Here is a 21,998-nt window from a genome sequence, read left to right as displayed (position 1 = left end):
ACACAGTTTATATCATCCTCAGCTCAAAATTATAAACCGTAATATTCTCGCAGTCACGGCATTTTCGGCGACCCGGAATGAGGCATGAACAGGATCTGCTTACAAGAACCGAAAAAAATGTGGTCAGTCTTTGTCAAATTCCGACAGCTTACTCAATCAGCTACCCTCTATTCGGCCTCGGCCATACACATAAAATCCGCTAGACTAACAGGTGATTCGGCATCTCGTGGGGGATGTAACTCTCCCGTGCATGCCTGGGTACCCAGCTCCACGGGTTTTATTTTGAACACACTCCGCGGGTTGCTGCACGTAAACGCTAGCAGCCCTAGAACAGTGCCATGATCGTGATAAGTAACGTGCCCGGTAGTTTAGTCTAGTTGTGGCGGATAGACGGACATACCGTCAGTTAGAGCCTCACATGCATCGCCTTTATCGCATCAGATCGGCTGCAAATGTCTGAGTGTTTATTTGCGTCATAACTGATTTTTTTCTGATGCACAGGAAATGTCTCGGTGATTGATACACTGAATAGCCAACCAGCCGCAAGGACTGTACCACGTAGCAAATAATCAGTAGAATAGACTGTCCAACATACGCCACACATACCCCCGGGCACCCAAGGTGTTATTACCGTCAAACACTCAGGTCCCAGTCTTGGCCTCACCCTGAAAAACGAGACAAGCTGCCGTTTACCGTCTCGGCGTTCCTCTACGTACCCATCAAAGTACCGGTACGTGGACGGGTGATGCCCGTTCGAGTAATGCGAGAAACACTGTGACATCAGTGACATAGCGCTAGGATTGTTGTCGATTTTCTCTCGTCTTCTGTCCATCCAGACTAAACACTACTTACCCGCCCCCGGATGTTTCTGGGTCTGCACGGAGCCCATGATTGGAGTTCCGGTGGAGAAGCTCCGGGTACTGCAGTACAGCCAAGCCCATGACATATCCTTAATCCCATCGGCGATTGATAGCGAAGATCAAACGAGGGTTTTCGTAGTTTGCGACCTCGTGGCTCATCTAGAACCTGTTATTTTCCCCTGAAATTATTCAATTCAAGCCTTTTTGTGTGTCTGTTTGAGTGCTGAAACAACAAGTTTAATTTGACCAGCGCATTGAGTTGACGTCAATCAACAAAGAGTAATCGGGTGAATCGGAACTTAGTGATACGAATCACCAAGCAAAGGGAACATTCTCGTATCTGCTTGGCTTTGCTTATTTGTCTACTAAAGCGATTCTAGGCCTTTTTCTTTTCTTTTCTTTCTCTTTTAATAATAGGAGACTCCACTAACATGCCCTTGTCCTTGTCGTGCCGCGTCTATACTAACCAAATTTGATACAGTAAAGTGGAAAACAGAACAAAAACAAGCCTCACTACGTCATAGCATTAACTCATCTGTCATGTCACTCCAAGGCCTGCAACGTCACGTAACAATTCTGGTTGGATACTAACCAGGTTTTGCATTATCTCGGCGTTTTCAATGAGAATTTGATACACTCGATCAATTTACAAAGCCTCTCAATCTCAATTCACTGCTTGCATGGCCTGCCAAACCTGCTTTTTCTTTTTCTCCTATTGTCAGCTCAGCTTTAGGGTCCAATCTCGCTAGTTTGACTTGAGGTCGTCATTAGTAGTAAATGAGCCGACAAACGCCAACATAGACGCTATCAATAACCCCTCGACAAATTATCTCTCTTCTTATCCCTTTTGATCAGCATTCATTCTCCTTGTCAACCAATCCTTGCTCCCACATATTATCGCGCTTACAGAACACTCCAATCCGGCACCGGCTCTGGCTGTAGCACCACGCAAAAGGAAACTCCCCCACCGCTTCTTTATTCCGTCGCAGCCGAGTCACTTCTTGGCTTTGCTTTGGGCTTGTAAAGCCTTTTGCTTGTGCTTCCTCGCATTCATCACTCTCCCTCAGTACAGTACTGTAGCTACTGGCTGCCGTCTTACTCCAGAGTCTCAAGCTGGAACCACGCCCATCCATCTAGTCAAATCTGATATGGAGACTGAGGCCACCCCCTCTGAGTCACGACCAACCACCCCGGAACCTCCGGGTTATGTGAATCCTCTCGAGTCCAGCTCGAGATGGTACCTGATCGCTCGTGCCCAAGCCATACGCTCTGCTGCGAGTTTGGGTTTCAGTATCGCCAATCGCACTAATCCACCTGCACCATCACCCACGCGAGACATTTGGCTCGATGCCACGCTGTCAAAAGCTGCCCCCAGTCACGCCGACCGCGCCAAGACTAAGATCAAGGCCGAAGTATGGATGCCGCCCCGTCCCGCTCTCGGCGCCAGAGCTGCTGTTATAAACTTCCACGGCGGTGGTTGGATCCTCGGTCAGGGCACTGACGATGCCCGTTGGGCTGGTGCCATCATGGCTAATCTGGATGCGGTTGTCTTTACTATCAACTACCGTCTAGCGCCTTCATGTCCTTTCCCGACTCCGATTGAGGATTGTGTCGATGCTGTTCTCCAGATCAAGCACCGAGCCGCCGAGTTTGGCATTGATCCTGATCGAATTGTTCTTTCAGGATTCTCCGCAGGAGCTACAAATGCCATTGCATCCTGGCTCATTCTAAACGACCCTGATCGATGGGGCTACAAGTTCCCCTTCGAACCCCCCAAGATTGCGGGTATAGCACTATACTACCCCGTCCTGGACTGGACCATATCCCGCCCCGAGAAGCGACTCACATGCTCAAAACCCGAGTTCACCTTGCCCAAGGGTCTCACGGATCTAATTGATGCCTCGTTCATCTATCCCATCATTCCCCGCGAGGAAAGGTCTGATCCACGGTTATCGCCAGGTCTAATGTCAGATGAGATGCTGAAAAAGCTCCCCCCTATTCATCTGGTCCTATGCGAGTATGATATGCTCCTCGCCGAAGGTCTCAAGTTCTCAAATCGCCTCAAGGCTGCTGGGAAGCGGTTCACGTTGCGCATTGTCGAAGGTGAGAGGCACGCTTGGGATTGCCCCCCACCCATGACACCCAAGGAGAGTGTCATGACAGAGTATCAAGTAGCTGTTGAAACCATAGCTAGCTGGTTCGGCAAGAAGTGCGAGACCGACACCGAGTCGCTGCGGTCCATGAAACTGAAGCGAGCAGTCTTCAAACGACCCAAATACCTCTCTTACAATACCTGGTCCGGGTGGTAGTGGCCTCTGGCAGGATTATTGTTTTTTGGCATCATCCTAATATTACTTTGCGTATTTCTTATTCTGTTTTTTACTCAGCGAGGCGCTTCGTCCGATTGATCAGATAAGGGTTGGCAAGGCACAAATGAATACACGGCTAGGCTTTGGATTTCACATAATCTGTTTTTAGAGCGAGATAAATGCATATAGACATGATAAAAATCAGCCTTACAGTAGCATCTCAAGAACACTTGGCAGAGTAGCAGGGGTCTCTAGATCCGTAGCCAATATCACCAATATCAGCCACATATCCCACTCAATTAGGAAGAAGCATTTCCGGTCTTGCCAAGGGCACTTCGCTAAATAGACTTCGGCATCTGCTTTCTTTTCGTCTCAGTGAATTCCACCCCAAGGTGTAAACGAAAATATCAAGAACCAGGTACTTCAAATTTTGCAAAAGATACATTCTAGCATTTGGGGTCCTCTCGGAAGCGTCGGGAGTACGGTAGCATCTCAAACCCTGAGATTGGACAATGCGTTTTCAGACATGTCCATGTGGCTTTTCTGGATCGTCAACTAGTCCCGAGAGGTGATGCCTTTCTCACAAAACTTCCCCATCATTTCTTGCCATCAATGGCATTGAGTGTTTCAAGACACCCTCAGCCTGGACTAGCCTTGCCTTACAAACAATATGCGGAGAGGTAATACTTATGGCGACCATGGTCAGCTGCTTATCTTTTGCATCTATGCATTAATTGTTTATGCTTAATGGCCGCGTGACTAAGACTAGAACTTTTCTTCGGGGTTTTGGACAGTACCAAATGCCGAGCTGTTTTGTCCGGACAATCCGACGCTCCCGGTACATGACAAGAGTAGTATCGTATTGTAACCCATGACGGAATATCAGGAGACAATTCGAAATAAAGATTCGCGATACTTAAACATTGTCTTATTATCATGTTGGTGGGATAACTTTGTTGTCAGATTATCTGCCAAGCTCCATGTCTCACCACTAGATCTCACTCGGCCGTCATCATTTGTTGCCACGTATTTTGTACAGAGATCGACTTTTATTATTTTTCAATGCCGCCAATCATGGAGTTAAGCTTATGATGTTACGTTCTGGCCATGAAAGTGGTGTGCTCGGTCCCGTGTTGCCGAATTGGCTAGGACAAACTGGTACTTGATGCTGGCGATCTTGAAAGACCGCGATACAAAGGTCCAGCCACTTCATGATAAAATGTGGCGCCTCCAGATCGACAGTCGTGGCATGACTTTTGAACAAAGCTTGACATTAGGTTGTGGCTGGTTCAGAAATCTTGATCCCGATCTATCAGGCACGGAAAGGGCTTCGAGTGTGGAAAGTCACGACAGGAGCAATTGATCAAACAGGTGGTCATGCAATATATATTTATTTTCGTTATCGTAATATGGGACGACAGCTATTGTTGTAGCCATCTTCCACAGGATAGCTTCTCAATGCTGATGCATCTCATCAACCAAGTCTTGTTTTGTGACTCGTTGTCACTTTAGCTCTGCCGCAATAGGTACGCTAACATTTATTATATCATATATCATTTACCACTTAGCCTCGGGGCTGTTGATGAACTGCTTGAGGATGGTGACAATCTTGGTGAAGGAAGCAAGATAAGTCTTGAGCTCAGCCTCGACCTGCTCGGGGTTCTCGCCAAGCTTGGCGTAGAAGTCCTTTCGGTAGGGGACGGCAGACATGGCGGCGCTGAAGATAGGCTTGACCATGAAGTTGTGGTGAGGCTTCAGAGTGTTGCCGTAGGCATCGCGGAAAGAGTCAGCAAGCTCCTCGGTGGGGTTGGTGACGTTGCGGTCAAGGCCCTTGCAGGTGAATTCAAGACCTCTATAAAGTTGTCAGCTGTGTGTGGATGTATCATCTTGTGGAGTTGTGCATACCGGACGAGCCAAAGGCAGCCCTCGGTGGCAGTGTGCTTGCCGGACTTGAGCTCATTGCGGACGAGGTCCTGGACGGTACCGGACTCAGCAGGAGCGGCAGCCTGGCGGGCGCGGAGCTTCTGTAGATGAATTGTCAGATATTTGATCGGGAACGGATATTGTTGATAGCAGGGGCTTGCTGTTGTGCAACGGAAAGGAGCATGTCGTGACGAACCTCGACGTTGCCAAGGATATCCTTCTTGACAGGACCGAAAGCAACACCACCAATGGCATCTAAGAGAGAAAAGTTAGCACCAGACCACCCTCATAATCTCTGAGACATTGTCATACCGAAAATGGTGGTTAGGGACTCGGAAGCCTCGAGGAACTCAGTGGTAGAGACAGCCTCGCCGTTGGCCTCATCGACGGGAACGTCGACGAAAGATCGCTTGAGCGACTGCACAATAGTGCCTCCAGGGGGGTAAGCGGCGTCAGACATGATGATTGATGATAGAGATGAATGGAAAAAGGAAGTTGAAGATTTGTTGGATGGGAAGAAGAAGATAAAGGAGATGTCGTTGGAGCGGTCAAGCTGAGCTGTCCCTTTGCGGGTAGGTACAGTGAACAGCAGTACAGGAGGGGTCTAGCTCAGGGGACCTAGGGAGGGGTCGATACGGTGAAAGAGGGGCAGATGTACAGTGCATATAGATAAGATAAGAGCTCTGATGCATGTTAATATCATGCTGTACACATCTAAAGACAACACTTGAAACAGATGTAAATAGGTCTTCTACTAGATACACGCATGATGTACTCTATATGACGTATAAACACATTCAATCTAACACAATTCGAGTTTATTACGGCTTGGAATCTCCAGACGCATCAACAGTTCTCGCACTCGACACTGTGTTTCGGGGCTGGATTTAGTTGTTCCGTCGACCGCTAGAACCCCACGTTCTGGATCCCTGACTTGTCAAATGGCGGAGAGAAAGAGACCAGAGTCGAGGCCTCAACAAATAATTACAAGTTGGGTAAAACCTCTGAGAAATAATTGATGGGACCTTTCGGTGGCTCTCACGTGGAACCACTTGTTCTCAATGATACGATGCAAAGGCCACTGTTGAAGTATATGGAGCTGTTTTAGCTTACGACGCTCTGTGAGGCGGGTCGAGCTTGGACCGTTAGTTCTGGTATGTCTCCAGGGTAGCAATACCAGCGACAAGTTTGTCTGCAATGGATGAAAATAACATCCAGAAGGAGTGGTGGATACTTATGTCTTTGGGGCACTAAATCATACACTTTATCTTATAACCAAGACAAGCAGGGGAATCATTCGCACTTCTTGGTTCTTGTTCACACAACTGTCTGTTGAATCGAATGATACATGACTATTCCCGGTCTACCCCTCATTGTCAATTGGACAGCATACCAAGGCAAGGATAGCCATTAAAACCGTTAATTATCCTACAGAAGTAAATTCATTAGCTTGAAACATGTAGAACGGCTGATCGTCACGAACTTTTGTGACAGGACAGGTCAAAATTCAGGATATATCTTCTGACGTCATCAGATCCAAGGGATAAACGGGACTATGAGACTGAAATGGCATGACTGGTTCCTCTTATTTTTAGAGTTATAATGCAAGCCTTTTCTTGTTGTTGCTTGTTCTCTTAACGAAATGCTCGGCAAGGGAGACCATGAAAAGCTTCATACAGTATTCTCAAGTCAATTGGTTGGTTAGTGATACGACCCCTTCAGCCCTGTGCGTAGCCCATTACGTGTTCCGCTTGATGTGTGCGGGTCATGACGGATGCCGTGATCTTGTTTAGCTTGGCCGAGGCTTAATGTTTGCAAGCAATAGAGAGGGAAAAGTCCCTGGTTTGAGCCTGTAAGATGCTATCCAAGAGTTCTTGCGCGCCGTATCGCCGGCTTGGCGTTGTTTTCCTGCATTTCGAGCTTGGCTTGTTCGATGACATCGCCAGGCTCAAAGAGCTGTAGTTAGTTATACCATTAAGCTGAGATGAGCTTGGCTCTTCTTTTGGGTTGTCGCGTGAGGATCTGTCCCTAGTTAAGCCAAGCCCTTTGATTACTGTCACTCTCTTCTCCAGAGACTAAAGGCATTGTCACCCTCGTATATTCCGTCTCTTCTCTTCTCTTTCTTCCTCTTTTGCTTCTTCCGTTTCATTACCCCTCCATTTGGTCCCCTCACTCAAATCTCACCAACCCCTCATATTTCTCTCCGATCGATCTGCTGCCGAGTACCGGCGCAAAGCGATCTGAGCGCTCCTAGTTTGCTTTCTCATCCGAAAGACTGTCAAAATGGGGGAACACAAGCGTACCGAGTCGTTGATGGAGAAACTCAAGCTCCACGATGCAAAGGTTCATCTTGTTCATCAGAAGCATAAAATTGGCAAATTGGCAAATTTGGTATGCTGCGCACTTCCCAATTGACAGTGTCGCATTGTCGCAATCGCCGACCGAATCGCTACCTCGAACCGTGAAGCTTACACACATGTTTATTTAGTTCAATAAAAACCACAGGCACGATGAAGAGCATGAGCAGCGTTGCGACGAAAAGCGCACCGCCATATGTGAGCAGAACCGCTACAAATCTTATTTCCCCATGCGCGCCGGCAACCGCGTGAAATGGTATGTCAATTGACGTTGTTTTTGACCTGGAAGCTAACTTGTCAGGTACGTCGACGGTAGGGACTACTTCTGGGCCGTTTCCATTGCCCTCGAAAACGCCAAAGAGTCTATATACATTGCCGACTGGTGGCTGTCACCCGAGCTCTTCCTCCGCCGTCCCGCGTACAAGGAGCAGGAGTACAGATTGGACAAACTGATTAAGCGAAAGGCCGAAGCTGGTGTCCAAATCTACGTTTGTGTCTACAAGGAGGTTGAACAGGCCTTGACTTGTAATTCAGCTCATACGAAGCACGCGCTGAGGAGGCTCTGCCCCAAGGGCACCCCTGGATATGGAAACATCCATGTCGCCCGACACCCCGATCATAATGTTTTTGAAAACTTTGGGTAAGTCAATAAGTAGCTGCAGAAATATCGCAGCTTCGGTCGGGGTTGTGGTGCCTGTGCCAGACTTGGCGATACACCACCAACCGTGTTAAGCTATTACTGACTTATTTCTCAGCGACATGACTTGGTACTGGGCTCACCATGAGAAATTCATCGTCATTGATTACGAAATCGCCTTTGTCGGTGGTCTTGATCTCTGCTTCGGACGCTGGGATAATCACCAACACGCTCTCGCCGACATCCACCCTACCGACGTTCGTGACGAGATCTGGCCGGGCCAGGACTTTAATAACAACCGTGTAATGGATTTTCAGAAAGTGGACAGCTGGCAGGATAATGAATTGAGCAAGGCTGACTTCGGGCGCATGCCCTGGCACGATGTGGCGATGTGCATTCAAGGTATGCCAACTTTCAAGCCCCAGCTCTTTCAGACTGACATTCAGTAGGAAATTCTGTTCTGGACATTGCTCAGCACTTCGTGTTGCGCTGGAATTTCGTAAAGCGTGATAAATATAAACGCGATGAAAGGTTTAACTGGTTGATGTTGGAGGGCATGGAGGGCGAGGATGAGGACCTCGTTGGAGTTCAGCGCCCCAAACATCCAGTCGGAGATTACGTCAGACACCCTTACACACCTCTGAGTGAAAAAAAACTTGAGGGTATGGGCACAGTTAACTGTCAAATCGTTCGGTCAAGCGCCGACTGGAGCAGCGGTATCTTGACGGACCACAGCATCCAAAACGCATACATTGAGATCATTTCAAAGGCCCAGCACTACGTCTACATCGAGAATCAGTTCTTTATCACTGCAACTGGTGACCAGCAGGCTCCGGTCAAAAACCAGATTGGCCGCGCCATCGTCGATGCGGTCGTCAGAGCCGCCAAAGAGGGTCGCAAATTCCGCGTTATCGTTCTCATCCCCGCAATCCCCGGATTTGCTGGAGATCTACGAGAGGAAGCTGCTACGGGCACACGTGCTATCATGGATTACCAGTACAAATCTATTTGTCGTGGTGAACACTCTATTTTTGGCCAATGCCGCGCTGAGGGTGTGGACCCCACCAAGTACATTTTCTTCTTCAACTTGCGATCTTACGATCGTCTCAACAAAACGCCTGCTATTATCAAAGCCGAGAAAGAGACTGGCGTTAGTTATCAGCAGGTCCAACGTGCCCTAGCGGAAGAAATCATGAGTGAGGGGATACATCCACAAAATAGCGACTCGGATGACGAACATGCGCACAAAGACAAACTTGACCAAGACATCCAGAAGACCATGGAAGCAAGCAAGAAGTTCGAGGCTGCTTTGCCCAAGGAGACTGTGCACACAACATCATCGGTCGCCCATCACGCGATGGCTGGCAATGACCAAGGTCTCAAGAACGAACCTTGGTTTGAAGAAGACCCCGAATCAGAGATCAAAAATTGGATTCAAGAAGAGCTTTATATTCATGCTAAGTTACTCTTGGTCGACGACAGGGTCTGCATCGTAGGGTCTAGCAATTTGAACGACCGCAGTCAGCTCGGCGACCACGACAGTGAGTTGAGTGTTGTTATGGAGGATACCCGTTTGATCCCCAGCACCATGGACGGCCAACCCTACGAGGCTGGATACCATGCGGCTACACTTCGTCGCTACCTCTGGCGTGAGCATATGGGTCTCTTGCCCCCTCAGGAGCATGATGCGTCCAAGGACATCAATGCCATGCCCGTCAACGTCAACCCCGAAAACAACATCTACGACCAGGACGAGTCTTACAAGTTTGTCGAGGATCCCCTCAGCGACGAGGTTTGGGACATGTGGACTAGCCGAGCGGACAAGAACACCATGCTCTTCCGACATCTTTTCCATGCTGATCCTGATGACCACAGTAAGTTATACCATCTCTTCTCATTTGTTACTCCATGGAGGAGATCCTCTTTCCACTTTGATACACTCCTTCCCTTTTGGTCATCTATTTTGGTCATCCCGTCGCGGGACCCACTTTTACCCTTTAACCTTCAACTCAATCTCAATCTCAACCTTCGACTCGATCTCAACCTTGATCTCAATTCATAACTAACGTGTCACTTCCAGTCAAGACTTTCGACGATTACGATAGATATCTACCTCCCAAAGGTGTAAAAGCAGGCCACATTTTCGACCAATTCCTCCCTATAGCTGACGCGAGAGAGAAGCTGTCGCAAATAAAGGGACACCTCGTCTGGTTCCCCCTCGAGTTCTTATCCGAGGCCGAGATGGCGGAATGGGGACTTCAAGTCAATTCTGTTACTGAGTCTATATATACTTAGAGGGGTATGTGGATAGGAGCAAGAAGAGCATGGGGCCTGGTAAGTCTGATGAATAATGTGGGCAACGTTTTGTTGGCGCTTGATTGAGTAATAATGATAAACTTGGATGATTCATCACTGTGCCACATAATCTGTAGAGATGCAATCAGCCTTAGAATGATTGGTGGTGTGGTCATTTGGTCTGCTTGAGACACAAGGCTGTTCCTTATATGCTGTTCTTAAGGAGTACGCCTGAGGCTGTGAAGAGACTAAATAAGACAGGTGGCTGGTATGGTTGTTGCCGGCGGAGAGTCCGAGTTGACGTACGCGAGGGTAATGAAGAAATAGGGTTGGTGCCGGGCTGTGGCCTCACCTCAGGTAACAGAAAACTTGAGAGCTGAAAGCAAAAGGGACAAAATTATTAGGTTAGTTTGTGATATTTAGACAAGACTTCTTAGACTATTTATTTTTGTACCCATAACTCAAAGGCCAGCTTTTCTGTTTCACACTAACCTCAACCAAATCTGACCTGCGCACATAGTTGACGACATTGAACTTGGAGTCGTTAACAAATATGTGGTGGGTAATGAAGAGCATTGGTGTCGCAGGACGATAAGCCAAGCAATTTAATAGCAATCCACAGTCAAAGTGACTGATACGCTAAGCACATGTCAAAAGATCGGAGGACCGGGGGTCTATAAACTCCGATCGAGGATCTACAACGCCGACGGGCCGTTCAAACAAACTCCAAGGCGGCATTTTAGCGAACCGATATTGACGATATCGCATAATTAGAGACCTAGTAGATGCTGTCAGTATTCTTTCTGTGCAGTGTTTCTTTAATTTGGCTAGGAATAAGTGCAATAGAGGCAAAGCCGACCCTAGACCCAAGGCAGATGATGAATGAGGAATGTGCTAACTCAAACTGGTCTACGTTGACAAACAAACTCCAAACTCCAAAATGTTCCGTTTCCATCTCCGTTGGAGAGATTGGGAAGGGGATTCGGGAATACAATCCTACCGTTTTCGCCGCTAGACGGATTTCGGTGCTGGAAAAGTGTGGATCTACACGGCTTCGGCCGAGGCATAGGAGAACAGTAGAGACAGAAACGGCAACGTTACCAAGTTGAGTAGCTTGATGCAATGCCTCCCCCATTATTGGTCAAAATGACCGGCACTTGATACGGACGGGGCCGGAGTTTGATGCATGGTCTAGAATAAGAACAATTGGGTCATTTTGAGGCTCCTTAGTCCGTCGGTATTGGCATTCGCCGTGTGCAATGACGTTTATCAAAGTAGCTATTTTCTTGAGACAGAATATAAAGGAGATCCATGTCTTCTCAACAAATGCAAAATACTTTAAATACGGAATTCCAGTTGTCCTTCCCCTCACTGATCTACGTCAACACACATCCCACACTAACCAAACACGATCAAGAAACTTTTCTTCACACAGACACGCCAAGCCTCATACGAGCTGAAGCTCTGTAATCTAGCTGGACTAGGTGCTGATATTTAAGAGAACGAATACTCTTTCATCCATCCCACATCTTCACCTTTCTTCATACACAACAATGGCTGAATCCGTACCCATTCCCGAGCCTCCTGGCTACCCTCTCATTGGAAATTTGGGTGAATTCAAGACGAACCCACTCAATGATCTCAACCGTCTGGCCGACACTTATGGTGAATGACCTCACTCGCCTTGCTTTTTGACCGCCACTAAACCTTCAACAGGCCCCATCTTCAGACTGCATCTTGGAGCAAAAGCGCCCACTTTTGTCTCAAGCAACGCCTTTATCAACGAGGTTTGCGATGAAAAGCGCTTCAAAAAGACATTAAAATCTGTTCTCAGTGTTTGTTTATACCACCCACAAACAAAAAGGCATCACTAACCAGCGTCGTTAGGTCGTGAGAGAAGGTGTCCACGATGGACTATTCACAGCATTCGAGGATGAGCCCAATTGGGGCAAGGCACATAGAATTCTGATTCCTGCCTTCGGACCTTTGAGTATCAGAACCATGTTCCCAGAAATGCATGAGATCGCCAATCAATTATGCATGAAGCTGGCTCGCCATGGCCCTCACACACCAGTTGACGCCAGTGACAACTTCACTCGTCTGGCACTCGACACCTTGGCTCTTTGTGCCATGGACTTCCGCTTCAACTCATACTACAAGGAGGAACTGCATCCCTTTATTGAAGCGATGGGCGATTTCCTACTTGAGTCAGGAAACAGAAACAGGCGACCTGCATTCGCACCCAACTTTCTCTACCGCGCAGCCAACGACAAGTTCTACGCCGACATTGCTCTCATGAAGTCAGTGGCAGATGAAGTTGTTGCGACACGAAAGCAGAACCCCACTGATAGGAAGGATCTGCTCGCTGCTATGCTTGAGGGTGTTGACCCCCAAACAGGCGAAAAGCTATCCGACGAAAACATCACCAACCAACTCATCACATTCCTCATCGCTGGTCACGAAACAACCTCCGGCACACTATCTTTCGCCATGTACCACCTTCTCAAGAACCCAGAGGCCTATAACAAGCTTCAAAAGGAGATCGACGAGGTCATTGGCCGCGAGCCTGTCACCGTGGAACACCTCACCAAACTCCCCTACCTCAGCGCCGTGTTGAGAGAGACCCTCCGAATCAGCTCTCCCATCACCGGTTTCGGTGTCGAAGCTATCGAAGACACCTTCCTCGGAGGCAAATACCTCATCAAGAAGGGTGAAACTGTCCTTTCTGTCCTGTCGAGAGGGCACGTAGATCCCGTCGTGTACGGAGCTGATGCCGAAAAATTCATTCCCGAACGTATGCTTGACGAAGAATTCGCCAGGTTGAACAAGGAGTTCCCCAACTGTTGGAAGCCTTTCGGCAACGGCAAGAGAGCTTGTATCGGAAGACCCTTCGCGTGGCAGGAAAGTCTCCTCGCAATGGCCCTCTTGTTCCAAAACTTCAACTTCACGCAGACCGACCCCAACTACGAATTGCAGATCAAGCAAAACCTCACCATCAAGCCTGACAACTTCTTCTTCAACTGTACTCTGCGACATGGCATGACCCCCACAGACCTTGAGGGTCAACTGGCTGGAAAGGGTGCTACTACTAGCATCGCTTCTCACACCAAGACTCCTGCATCCAAGGGAGCCAAGGTCAGCAACGGAAAGCCCATGGCTATTTACTACGGTTCCAACAGTGGCACCTGCGAGGCTCTGGCTAACAGACTTGCTTCGGATGCCGCTGGTCATGGTTTCAGCGCATCAATCGTTGGTACCCTGGACCAGGCCAAGCAGAACCTCCCCGAAGACCGACCTGTTGTCATCGTTACTGCTTCATACGAGGGACAGCCGCCTTCTAATGCCGCTCATTTCATCAAGTGGATGGAGGATCTGTCTGGCAATGAGATGGACAAGGTATCTTACGCCGTCTTTGGCTGTGGTCACCACGACTGGGTTGATACTTTCCTCCGAATCCCCAAGCTTGTCGACACCACCCTTGAACAGCGAGGCGGTACCCGTCTTATTCCTATGGGCAGTGCTGATGCTGCCACCAGTGACATGTTCAGTGACTTTGAAGCCTGGGAGGACACCGTTCTCTGGCCCGCTCTTAAGGAAAAGTACAACGTCACAGACGATGAGGCCAATGGTCAAAGGGGTCTCTTAGTCGAAGTGACAACACCACGAAAGACCACTCTTCGTCAAGACGTCGAGGAAGCTCTGGTGGTATCGGAGAAGACACTCACCAAGTCTGGTCCCGCCAAGAAGCACATTGAGATTCAGCTTCCTTCGGGCATGACCTACAAGGCTGGCGATTACCTAGCCATCCTTCCCCTCAACCCAAGGAAGACAGTTTCGAGAGTATTTCGACGCTTTTCCCTGGCTTGGGATTCTTTCTTGAAGATTCAATCTGACGGTCCTACTACACTGCCTACCAACATCGCGATTTCTGCCTTTGATGTTTTCAGTGCTTACGTGGAGCTGTCGCAGCCAGCAACCAAGAGGGTATGTGCAATCATCACTGAATTTTGAGCTCTACTGACATTTCCAGAACATCCTTGCTCTGGCTGAAGCAACCGAGGACAAGAAGATCATTCAGGAACTTGAGAGACTTGCTGGTGATGCTTACCAAGAAGACATCTCGGCCAAGAAGGTCTCAGTTTTGGACCTCCTCGAGAAATACCCAGCTGTTGCGCTTCCCATCAGCTCATATCTCGTCATGCTTCCCCCCATGAGAGTCCGACAATAGTAAGTTTCATCTCAAAAACTGCAACATAACGAAATACTAACATTGTCAGCTCCATCTCTTCTTCTCCCTTTGCCGACCCCAGCAGGCTCACCCTCACATACTCGCTCCTCGACGCCCCTTCGCTCTCTGGCCAGGGTCGCCATGTTGGTGTCGCCACAAACTTCCTCTCTCAACTCATCGCTGGTGACAAACTTCACGTCTCAGTCCGCGCTTCTAGCGCAGCCTTCCATCTCCCCAGTGACCCCGAGACCACCCCAATCATCTGCGTCGCCGCTGGGACTGGCCTCGCTCCTTTCCGTGGTTTCATTCAGGAGCGCGCCGCCATGCTTGCCGCCGGCCGAAAGCTCGCTCCTGCTCTTCTTTTCTTCGGCTGTCGCGACCCTGAGAACGATGACCTCTATGCCGAAGAGCTAGCACGCTGGGAGCAGATGGGGGCAGTGGATGTGCGCCGTGCTTACTCTCGAGCTACCGAGAAGTCTGAAGGTTGTAAGTACGTCCAGGATCGTATTTACCACGACCGTTCCGACGTGTTCAAGGTGTGGGATCAGGGCGCCAAGGTGTTCATCTGTGGAAGCCGCGAGATCGGCAAGGCAGTTGAGGATATTTGTGTTCGTCTGGCCATGGAGAGGTCAGAAGAAACACATGATGGAAAGGGTGCGACAGAGGAGAAGGCGAGGGCTTGGTTTGAGAGAAGCAGAAACGAGCGTTTCGCTACGGATGTGTTTGATTAGGCGGTGTCTGCTTAGGGAGTCTGCATTGTCTATCTAGGGTTGGGAGTTGCTGTCTTTACCTATTGTCAAGGACCTCTAGTACCTTTTGTGGCGACAAAGGTTATACTGATGTTCCAAAAACTTGGCTGTCGCTTAGCTTGCCTTTAATTCAGAGTAATATATACCACAGCGATAGTGGTCAATCTCAATCTTCAGTTCAGTATGGGTATCCCTGACGTCCATTTATATAACTAGCAATGCCGCTCGCAGCTTAATTTCAATCCATCCCCTCGTCCCCCTTGACGATCTATTCTATTTGTACATAAAACGTTAAGCCTTTGAGCTCAATGCTCTGCTTCCAGAGTCCAATGCCTGTTTCGCCGTATCAAAGTGCCATGATGCCCGCATGTCTTCTCCGTGCGACCCGCCTGATGAGCCTCTTATCTTCTTCAATCCAGATAGCTAACGAACGAGGAACCGGGACGTCTGATATCGTACCCAATGCAATTCCTCCAAAGTGTTGTGAGTGGCCATCCTATTGCCGACTTCCGTCTCGTGGCGATCCGGTACCTGGTCCTCTACTGAATTGACCACGGAGCCAGCTAATGGGACCGTGGCCGCCAGTTCGAGATTGTTGGTCCGAATCTGCCGTCGATCGTCGACTGTTCTGGGAAGGGCTTCTTTGTCTCATACGTGCGCCATGCTCACTAGGAGCTCGCGCACGAGGACTGGTGGGGGAATGGGAGCTGCGACGTTGCAGACGAGAGGTGTCGTAACTGTACCCAGATGTTGTGGCGCGATCTCGCTCGCGGCCAGATTCACGATCTCTCTCTTCTCGTTGTGAGATATTTCGCAGGACCTCATTGATGCGGCTTTGACTCTGACTAGGGGGTCGTGAGCGTTGTGCCGGGCGCGAGTGGTTGTGAGGCTGAGAAGTCCAGTTGTATGTCTCCCAACCAGAGTTGAACGCATTAGGCATATGGGCTGCAAAAGGGTTCGATCGGTCGGAGCTAGGTCCTGAAGCTGGTCCTTGAGACTGGTTGCTACCGCTGCTGTTGTTGTTACCGCTGTTATTGCTAGCACCTCTGTCATTCTTCTCGATTGGTGTTCGGCAAATAGGGCACGTATTGTGCTCCTTCAACCAAAGTGTGACGCACTCCTCATGGAACCAATGACTACAGGGCAAGAATGTGGCCATATCTCCCTCCTTCATTTCATCGATACAGATGGTACATTCTGCCTTACCTTCGGAGCCCAGCATCTCCTTGTTGACAGGTTTACGCTCCAAATTCCGAAGGGCTTCGTCTGAAGCTGGAGGCGCCGCATTTGACTGGGGATTGGCCTCCATGAGCCGGGTGATGATCCGGTCTAGAGCTTCTTGAGAGTACACTGCATCACCGTGCACAGCATTTCCCGGGGTGAGGAGGTTCAACAAATCTTGCAGTCCTCGACCGAAGCCAGGTGGATGAACACCACCCGTGCCATCTTCGCCAGCGTTCTCATGACCTGGTGGTGCCCCGACATCGCGTAGTATGTCTGAAAATATGCTGGGACGTTGGTTAGCTCCCGTGGTCAATGAAATGGCCGTAACCCGCAGACCCCTTGGTCCGTCGGGGCGTCGCAGAAGGGGTTGTGCATACTCTTGGAATGTTTGGAGTCCTGCGGCACCAGAGGCACCAGGGGGCCCAGTGTGGGTTGTTTGCATAGGTGTAGAGATCATTGTTATGGTAGTTCTTCCGGAGCCAAAGGGTCCAGTGAAAGTCGCCCGTTGTACACGTGCAAAGTTCGGTTGAGCATGTTCTCCTTCTCCTGCTCGTTCTTCATGCCCCTGGTGTTCGTGTTCTCCGTGGCCTTGATGCTCGCCATGCTCGTCAGGTCCATGGGAGAACGATCTGCCATCAGGTGCCCGCGCTCCGAATTCGTTAAGCATATTCACAAAGCTCTCGAAAGTGGGAACATAGGCAGGATCATGGTGGTGATGGTGACCGGGTCCCTCCCGAATGCTTCGTCGAAATACAAAGCCTTGATTAGTGTGTTCATCTATATCGGCTTCATCAGGGTCCGAATCGTAAGGGTGAAGCTCTGGTGAAGTAGAAGCGGAGGAATGGTGGCCAAGGTCGCGGGGATCGTTCTCAGGGTCGATCTAAAGATCCATGGTCAGCAAGCGGGGGGTGTAACGGGTCTGGTGCAAATCTTACAATCTCAGTGATCTCCCCACGACATTCGGGGCACGTCAAGCCATCCTCATCTCGATACCATTCGTTGGTGCAGGCGTGGCAATACACTACCTCACGCCCCGCGGTCGCGTCGAGGTGGCCATGCCTTTCGGCATGAGAAGACATCTGTTGCGCTTGGTTGCGCTGATAGGCAGTCAAGGCACTCAAACCAAGGCCGACAGCAAGGCCGGCTAGGCGAAAAGCTCGGGACGCCAGACTGAAGGTTGGTACAAGAAGTCGTTTATAGCGATGGCCGAGGTATGGCGTAATGGACCGAGCGCTAGAGTGCAGTAAGCTCTTGCGGCAGGTCCGGATGTTGAGGTTGGAAATTCGCGTGAAGTTGTGATGCGTTAGTCAGGTCGTGCTGGTTGAACAAACGACGAGGAAAATGTTAGTCCCCTTTCGCAACCAAACGAGGCTATCGTTAAGAAAGTTGGCAATGTAAAGGTGATGGTCTGGTTATCCAGCGTTAGGGCGGTGGCGAACTAAATGACCCAAATGGCAAAGACTAACGGTGATGCAGTGCCAAGACAAGGGTGGGCCAGACGAGGAGTGTTATGTGAACAGAATGGGTAAGAAACAGAAAATGTAGAGAGAAAAGAGAAAAGAGGTAGAGTAATGTCTCGTAGGAACGGAGGAGTATGGGAGAACCTTCAGGTACAGGAGCTTGGTAGGTCAAGTGTAGGTAGGTAGGTATTGTAGGTAGTTGGTTGGATGCACTGACAGTTCCATGTGGCTTAGGCTCTGGAAGACGGTCGATACTGGCGGAACGAGATCGGAGGTCAAACCAGGCCAAAACGTGACGACAGGCCTGAGGTTTCCCCGTACAACAAATAGCAAATGCCGGTAGAATCTTATCTTTTACAAAACAAACTCCCATCAATCTCAAGTTATTGAGAACAAATCAATACAAAAGAGGGGAAATCGGCATACAAAGATGACAACGCAAAGCAGCCTTGAAGCCTCAATAAGCCAGCGGAGCTGTCTGTACAAGGGTCCCGCAGACAGATACATAAGCCTAGGGTCGGTAGTGACCTCAATGGCAGCGGCTTAAAGTGGACTCAGACAGTTTAATCCTTGCGTTCATGAAGTACCCCTGGACCCGAGACTTGTACCAGACTGATTGGAGGTGCGTAGGCATTGCAAGTGTTGCATTTCTGGCAGGCTGCAGGCTGTCTGGGCTGGATGTACTGCCTCTTAGATGTACGACAGTTCGTCTTGAGGATAGCTGATAGCCAACGATTCACAACCGGATCACAATGTAATGTACTTGTCATTGGTCATGATGCATTGGATCAGGCAATGAGAATATGAAGCACACCCATTGGCTATATCACCATCATCATATCAAACAGTTTGATGCCCATACTCATCACTCCGCATGCCCTTTATGTCTTTATCAGCACTGCAAGAACCAGAGCGGAGATTAAAATATAAAGGACTCAAAAGATTCAGACTACTTTCTTTTACTTCTATTCATCCCCATTAATCAATTTATACCAAGAGGCGTGTCGAAAACTGTTGAAGTTTCTTCGAAATCAGCAGAATAAGATACTACCTGACATCTATTTCCCTGTCCTGCTCTACTACATACAAAGGTACCTACTTCATGTCAAGGATCGATCGCTAGATCACAAACTAGAGACTACGCCACACGGTCTTCTTTCAGTAGCGAAATGTGTAAGCGTTAACAGAGCACATCATACATTACAAATTCTATATCATCTGAGGCATTGAATGAAACCAGTCAGTTTTTGGTGTTAGTTGAGGTGAGTCCCGTGAGAAGACTACCCAACCCATGGATGCCAGGCATGGCATCCGATATGTGAAGTTCTACCAGACAGAAACTAGCTGTATACTTATCCATGTCTTTACAGAATTACCAATAGATAAAGGTAAGTTGGATTGTATAGATCCAGACACAACGATCTTTCTTTGTGCCTCTGATTACACCAAAACCATAACCGTAGCGCGGATTTAGGACGGATATACCCACTCTTATAAGCATATTTAGAAATGCTCTGATTTGCCCATCAAGACATGTGTAAACCAGCAATTCACTCACTTCTCTGCGGTACAACACGCTGGTGAAGTCGAGCATTACAAGTAGTGGCCCAGCTTCCCAAGAGTTCGAACATTGCCATTAAACTCCAATTCAATTGTGTATAGGCAAAATACCCCCACAGACGGTGTTGGCACTTCGGTTTCACCACAAAACATCAAGGAGCCACAAATATTGATGTTTAACTCAAGGTTGTCTTCGTCTGTCGCAGAAATATACACAGGTCTTTTTATCCAGACTCTATTCGCTCTTTGTTGAGTTCTCACGATCCTCCGCATCCCACTGCTTCAACTGCTTTGACCAGCTACATTCCTACGTCAGCACTTTCACTCTCATTCGCAAATCGGGACCGAATAACGTACTGTCGGCTGGCGTACCATTGACCTGGCTCAGGTCGGTGCGCCCATTGTTCTCGCTCAGAGCTGAACTTCCAAGTAACAGCCACGATGCCGGCCATGACGACTCCAGCAATCAGCGTGTTGCCGCGCCAGTTGGCAGGCTGCGCGTACCAACCACCGGCTGGGGACCAGACGTGCTTAGGGTAACTGTCGTAGCATACGGATTAGATACGGTCGCCTCGTTTTCGGTCTGTCGGTTCGTGAGAAGACTTACGGGACTTTTCCGCCGCCGCCCTGGGTCAATTGTCAGCGCAGGATCATGCAGGACTATGGAAATATCACTTACCATTTTGAATGACTTATCAATGGACGTAAAGGAGAGGATCGGGGTGCGCAATGGCGACGTTGAATTGATGTCGAATGGCCGGTTACCAACAGGTGAGGTCCCCCATCCCAAGCTTTCAAGGCTCGCCCGGGAGAAACGCTCAGCGGGCCGCAGGTTGTTCCGACCAACCACACCCCAGCTCACACGACTCTAGCCTCTAGGCTTGTAGCGCAGAACTTTTTCCCCGTCGACGACCAAACGAACAGGCGACAATTCCCTCCCCCGTCGCCCCCAATTACGAACAGAAGGGAACTTGGAGATATTCGGGATAGAGGGAAATAAATTGGCTCGATGAAGCGGGTACGGCTCGATCGATGGGGCGGCCAATTGCTGCAGGCCCAAACCCAAGCCCGCGGCGGCATCAATATCACGAGACAGGCCTTTCTGCAAACGACTCGACGACAGACCACTTCGGCTACCGCTGCTGAAACTGAGAACACCTCATCTAAACCTCAATCTCTTCCTTCTCCTCCTTACCAACGCGCGGTAGAGTCAGCTAAGCTTGCTGCCCTCCATGCCCGGTTATCCCTCTCCAACAAGATCCCACTCGAGACTCTCGCCCGCACCCTCGTCGTCCCCTCGGCCGACGAGAACCCTAGCTACAACAACTCGAACCTCGCTTTCCTCGGCAGCACATTCATCAACTACCACGTCCTCGAATACCTTGTCTGCAAATGGCCTCGTCTGCCAATGACCATCCTCTATGAGGCCCTTCGTGCCTTTGCTGGAAAGGAATCTCTGCATCAAATAGCTCGTCGATGGGGTGTTGAGGCCGCTGCTGCTCCCGGCGAGGAGGTTGATCCTGGTCTGCTACAATGGGCACCCAAGGATTCAGGCATGCAAACTCGATGGGGATATGTGCGTCAAGAGGCTGCCTATACCGACCGATTTCAGCCCCGCCGTGGAATTAGCAGCCGAGTGGTTTTCGATGACGATTTCGGCGATCCCATCCAAGAACCCAAGACTGGTGAGGATGCATACAAGTACTACCAGCATGAGGCGCATTCTTCATTTGTTCAGGCCGTTGTCGGTTCCATTTACACCCACGCCGGTCAAGACGCCGCCCGAGACTTTGTCAAATCCCACGTCCTCTCCCGACAAGTGGATGTTTCCACCATGTTCCAGTTCAAGCTGCCCACACGAGAACTCGCCCTACTTTGTGCCCGCGAAGGCTTCCCAGCTCCCATTGCCCGCCTAGAGAGTGAGACAGGTCGTCACTCACGAACTCCCGTGTTCGTTGTTGGCATCTACAGTAACTCCGAGAAGCTTGGTGAAGGTGCCGGCGCTAGTCTGGACCTTGCTAGGTGGAAGGCTTCGATGAACGCTCTCAAGGCGTGGTACCTCTACAGCCCTGGTAACAAGGTCAGGGTACCAAGTGATATGCACGAGCAGGGTGCTAAGCCCTGGAAGGCCCCTCATATTGATATTGGTGAGATTATCTAAAAAGAGGCGTCATCGTGTTGGATATATATGTACGTGGAGGGACGGTGTAAGGCGTCGACCCTGTATGTGAATAATGAATTCTTCGCCCAGGTTGGGCAGTGTATAAAAATTACATGGGAGCATAGGACCCTAGAGAATCGGGTCGGGAAATGTCAATGTACGATACAATGTAGAACAATGACAAAACTCCTCGACAATGGCGAGTCAAAATAACTTTTTTTTGCATTACGCTGCG

General features: G+C 49.4%; 7 protein-coding genes across 7 annotated transcripts; 4 read left to right on the top strand and 3 right to left on the bottom strand.

Moving 5' to 3' along the window:
• Positions 1 to 2,008: 2,008 nt before the first annotated feature.
• On the top strand, positions 2,009 to 3,169 carry FSST1_004848 (Alpha/Beta hydrolase protein; the record flags this gene model as incomplete). Its single annotated transcript, XM_083231064.1, has 1 exon — positions 2,009 to 3,169. The coding sequence occupies one exon, from the start codon at positions 2,009 to 2,011 to the stop codon at positions 3,167 to 3,169; it is 1,161 nt and encodes a 386-aa protein (XP_083088278.1).
• Positions 3,170 to 4,726: 1,557 nt separating this feature from the next.
• Positions 4,727 to 5,552, bottom strand: FSST1_004847 (glycolipid transfer protein domain-containing protein; the record flags this gene model as incomplete). The annotated part of the gene is made up of 4 exons (XM_083231063.1): positions 4,727 to 5,021; positions 5,075 to 5,193; positions 5,289 to 5,347; positions 5,405 to 5,552. 4 exons carry the CDS (start codon positions 5,550 to 5,552, stop codon positions 4,727 to 4,729), a joined length of 621 nt encoding a protein of 206 aa, XP_083088277.1.
• Positions 5,553 to 7,375: 1,823 nt separating this feature from the next.
• FSST1_004846 (uncharacterized protein) lies at positions 7,376 to 10,381 on the top strand (the record flags this gene model as incomplete). The annotated part of the gene is made up of 6 exons (XM_083231062.1): positions 7,376 to 7,483; positions 7,581 to 7,705; positions 7,751 to 8,089; positions 8,205 to 8,488; positions 8,536 to 9,960; positions 10,167 to 10,381. The coding sequence occupies 6 exons, from the start codon at positions 7,376 to 7,378 to the stop codon at positions 10,379 to 10,381; spliced, it is 2,496 nt and encodes an 831-aa protein (XP_083088276.1).
• Positions 10,382 to 11,934: 1,553 nt separating this feature from the next.
• FSST1_004845 (cytochrome P450) lies at positions 11,935 to 15,340 on the top strand (the record flags this gene model as incomplete). The annotated part of the gene is made up of 5 exons (XM_083231061.1): positions 11,935 to 12,046; positions 12,098 to 12,216; positions 12,269 to 14,365; positions 14,412 to 14,608; positions 14,659 to 15,340. The coding sequence occupies 5 exons, from the start codon at positions 11,935 to 11,937 to the stop codon at positions 15,338 to 15,340; spliced, it is 3,207 nt and encodes a 1,068-aa protein (XP_083088275.1).
• A 514-nt stretch (positions 15,341 to 15,854) lies between these two features.
• On the bottom strand, positions 15,855 to 17,661 carry FSST1_004844 (uncharacterized protein; the record flags this gene model as incomplete). The annotated part of the gene is made up of 2 exons (XM_083231060.1): positions 15,855 to 17,462; positions 17,518 to 17,661. The coding sequence occupies 2 exons, from the start codon at positions 17,659 to 17,661 to the stop codon at positions 15,855 to 15,857; spliced, it is 1,752 nt and encodes a 583-aa protein (XP_083088274.1).
• Positions 17,662 to 19,837: 2,176 nt separating this feature from the next.
• FSST1_004843 (uncharacterized protein) lies at positions 19,838 to 20,284 on the bottom strand (the record flags this gene model as incomplete). Its single annotated transcript, XM_083231059.1, has 4 exons — positions 19,838 to 19,901; positions 19,960 to 20,142; positions 20,210 to 20,229; positions 20,282 to 20,284. 4 exons carry the CDS (start codon positions 20,282 to 20,284, stop codon positions 19,838 to 19,840), a joined length of 270 nt encoding a protein of 89 aa, XP_083088273.1.
• Positions 20,285 to 20,611: 327 nt separating this feature from the next.
• FSST1_004842 (mitochondrial 54S ribosomal protein mL44) lies at positions 20,612 to 21,763 on the top strand (the record flags this gene model as incomplete). Its single annotated transcript, XM_083231058.1, has 1 exon — positions 20,612 to 21,763. The coding sequence occupies one exon, from the start codon at positions 20,612 to 20,614 to the stop codon at positions 21,761 to 21,763; it is 1,152 nt and encodes a 383-aa protein (XP_083088272.1).
• Between the last annotated feature and the right edge of the window lie 235 nt (positions 21,764 to 21,998).

The sequence above is a fragment of the Fusarium sambucinum genome, chromosome I, assembly GCF_050947815.1.
Source record: "Fusarium sambucinum isolate potato_lamoka chromosome I, whole genome shotgun sequence".
NCBI classification, from domain to species: Eukaryota; Fungi; Ascomycota; class Sordariomycetes; order Hypocreales; family Nectriaceae; genus Fusarium; species Fusarium sambucinum.
The sequence above is the reverse complement of the archived record's forward strand: the minus strand, read 5'-3'. Positions and strand labels throughout refer to the sequence as shown.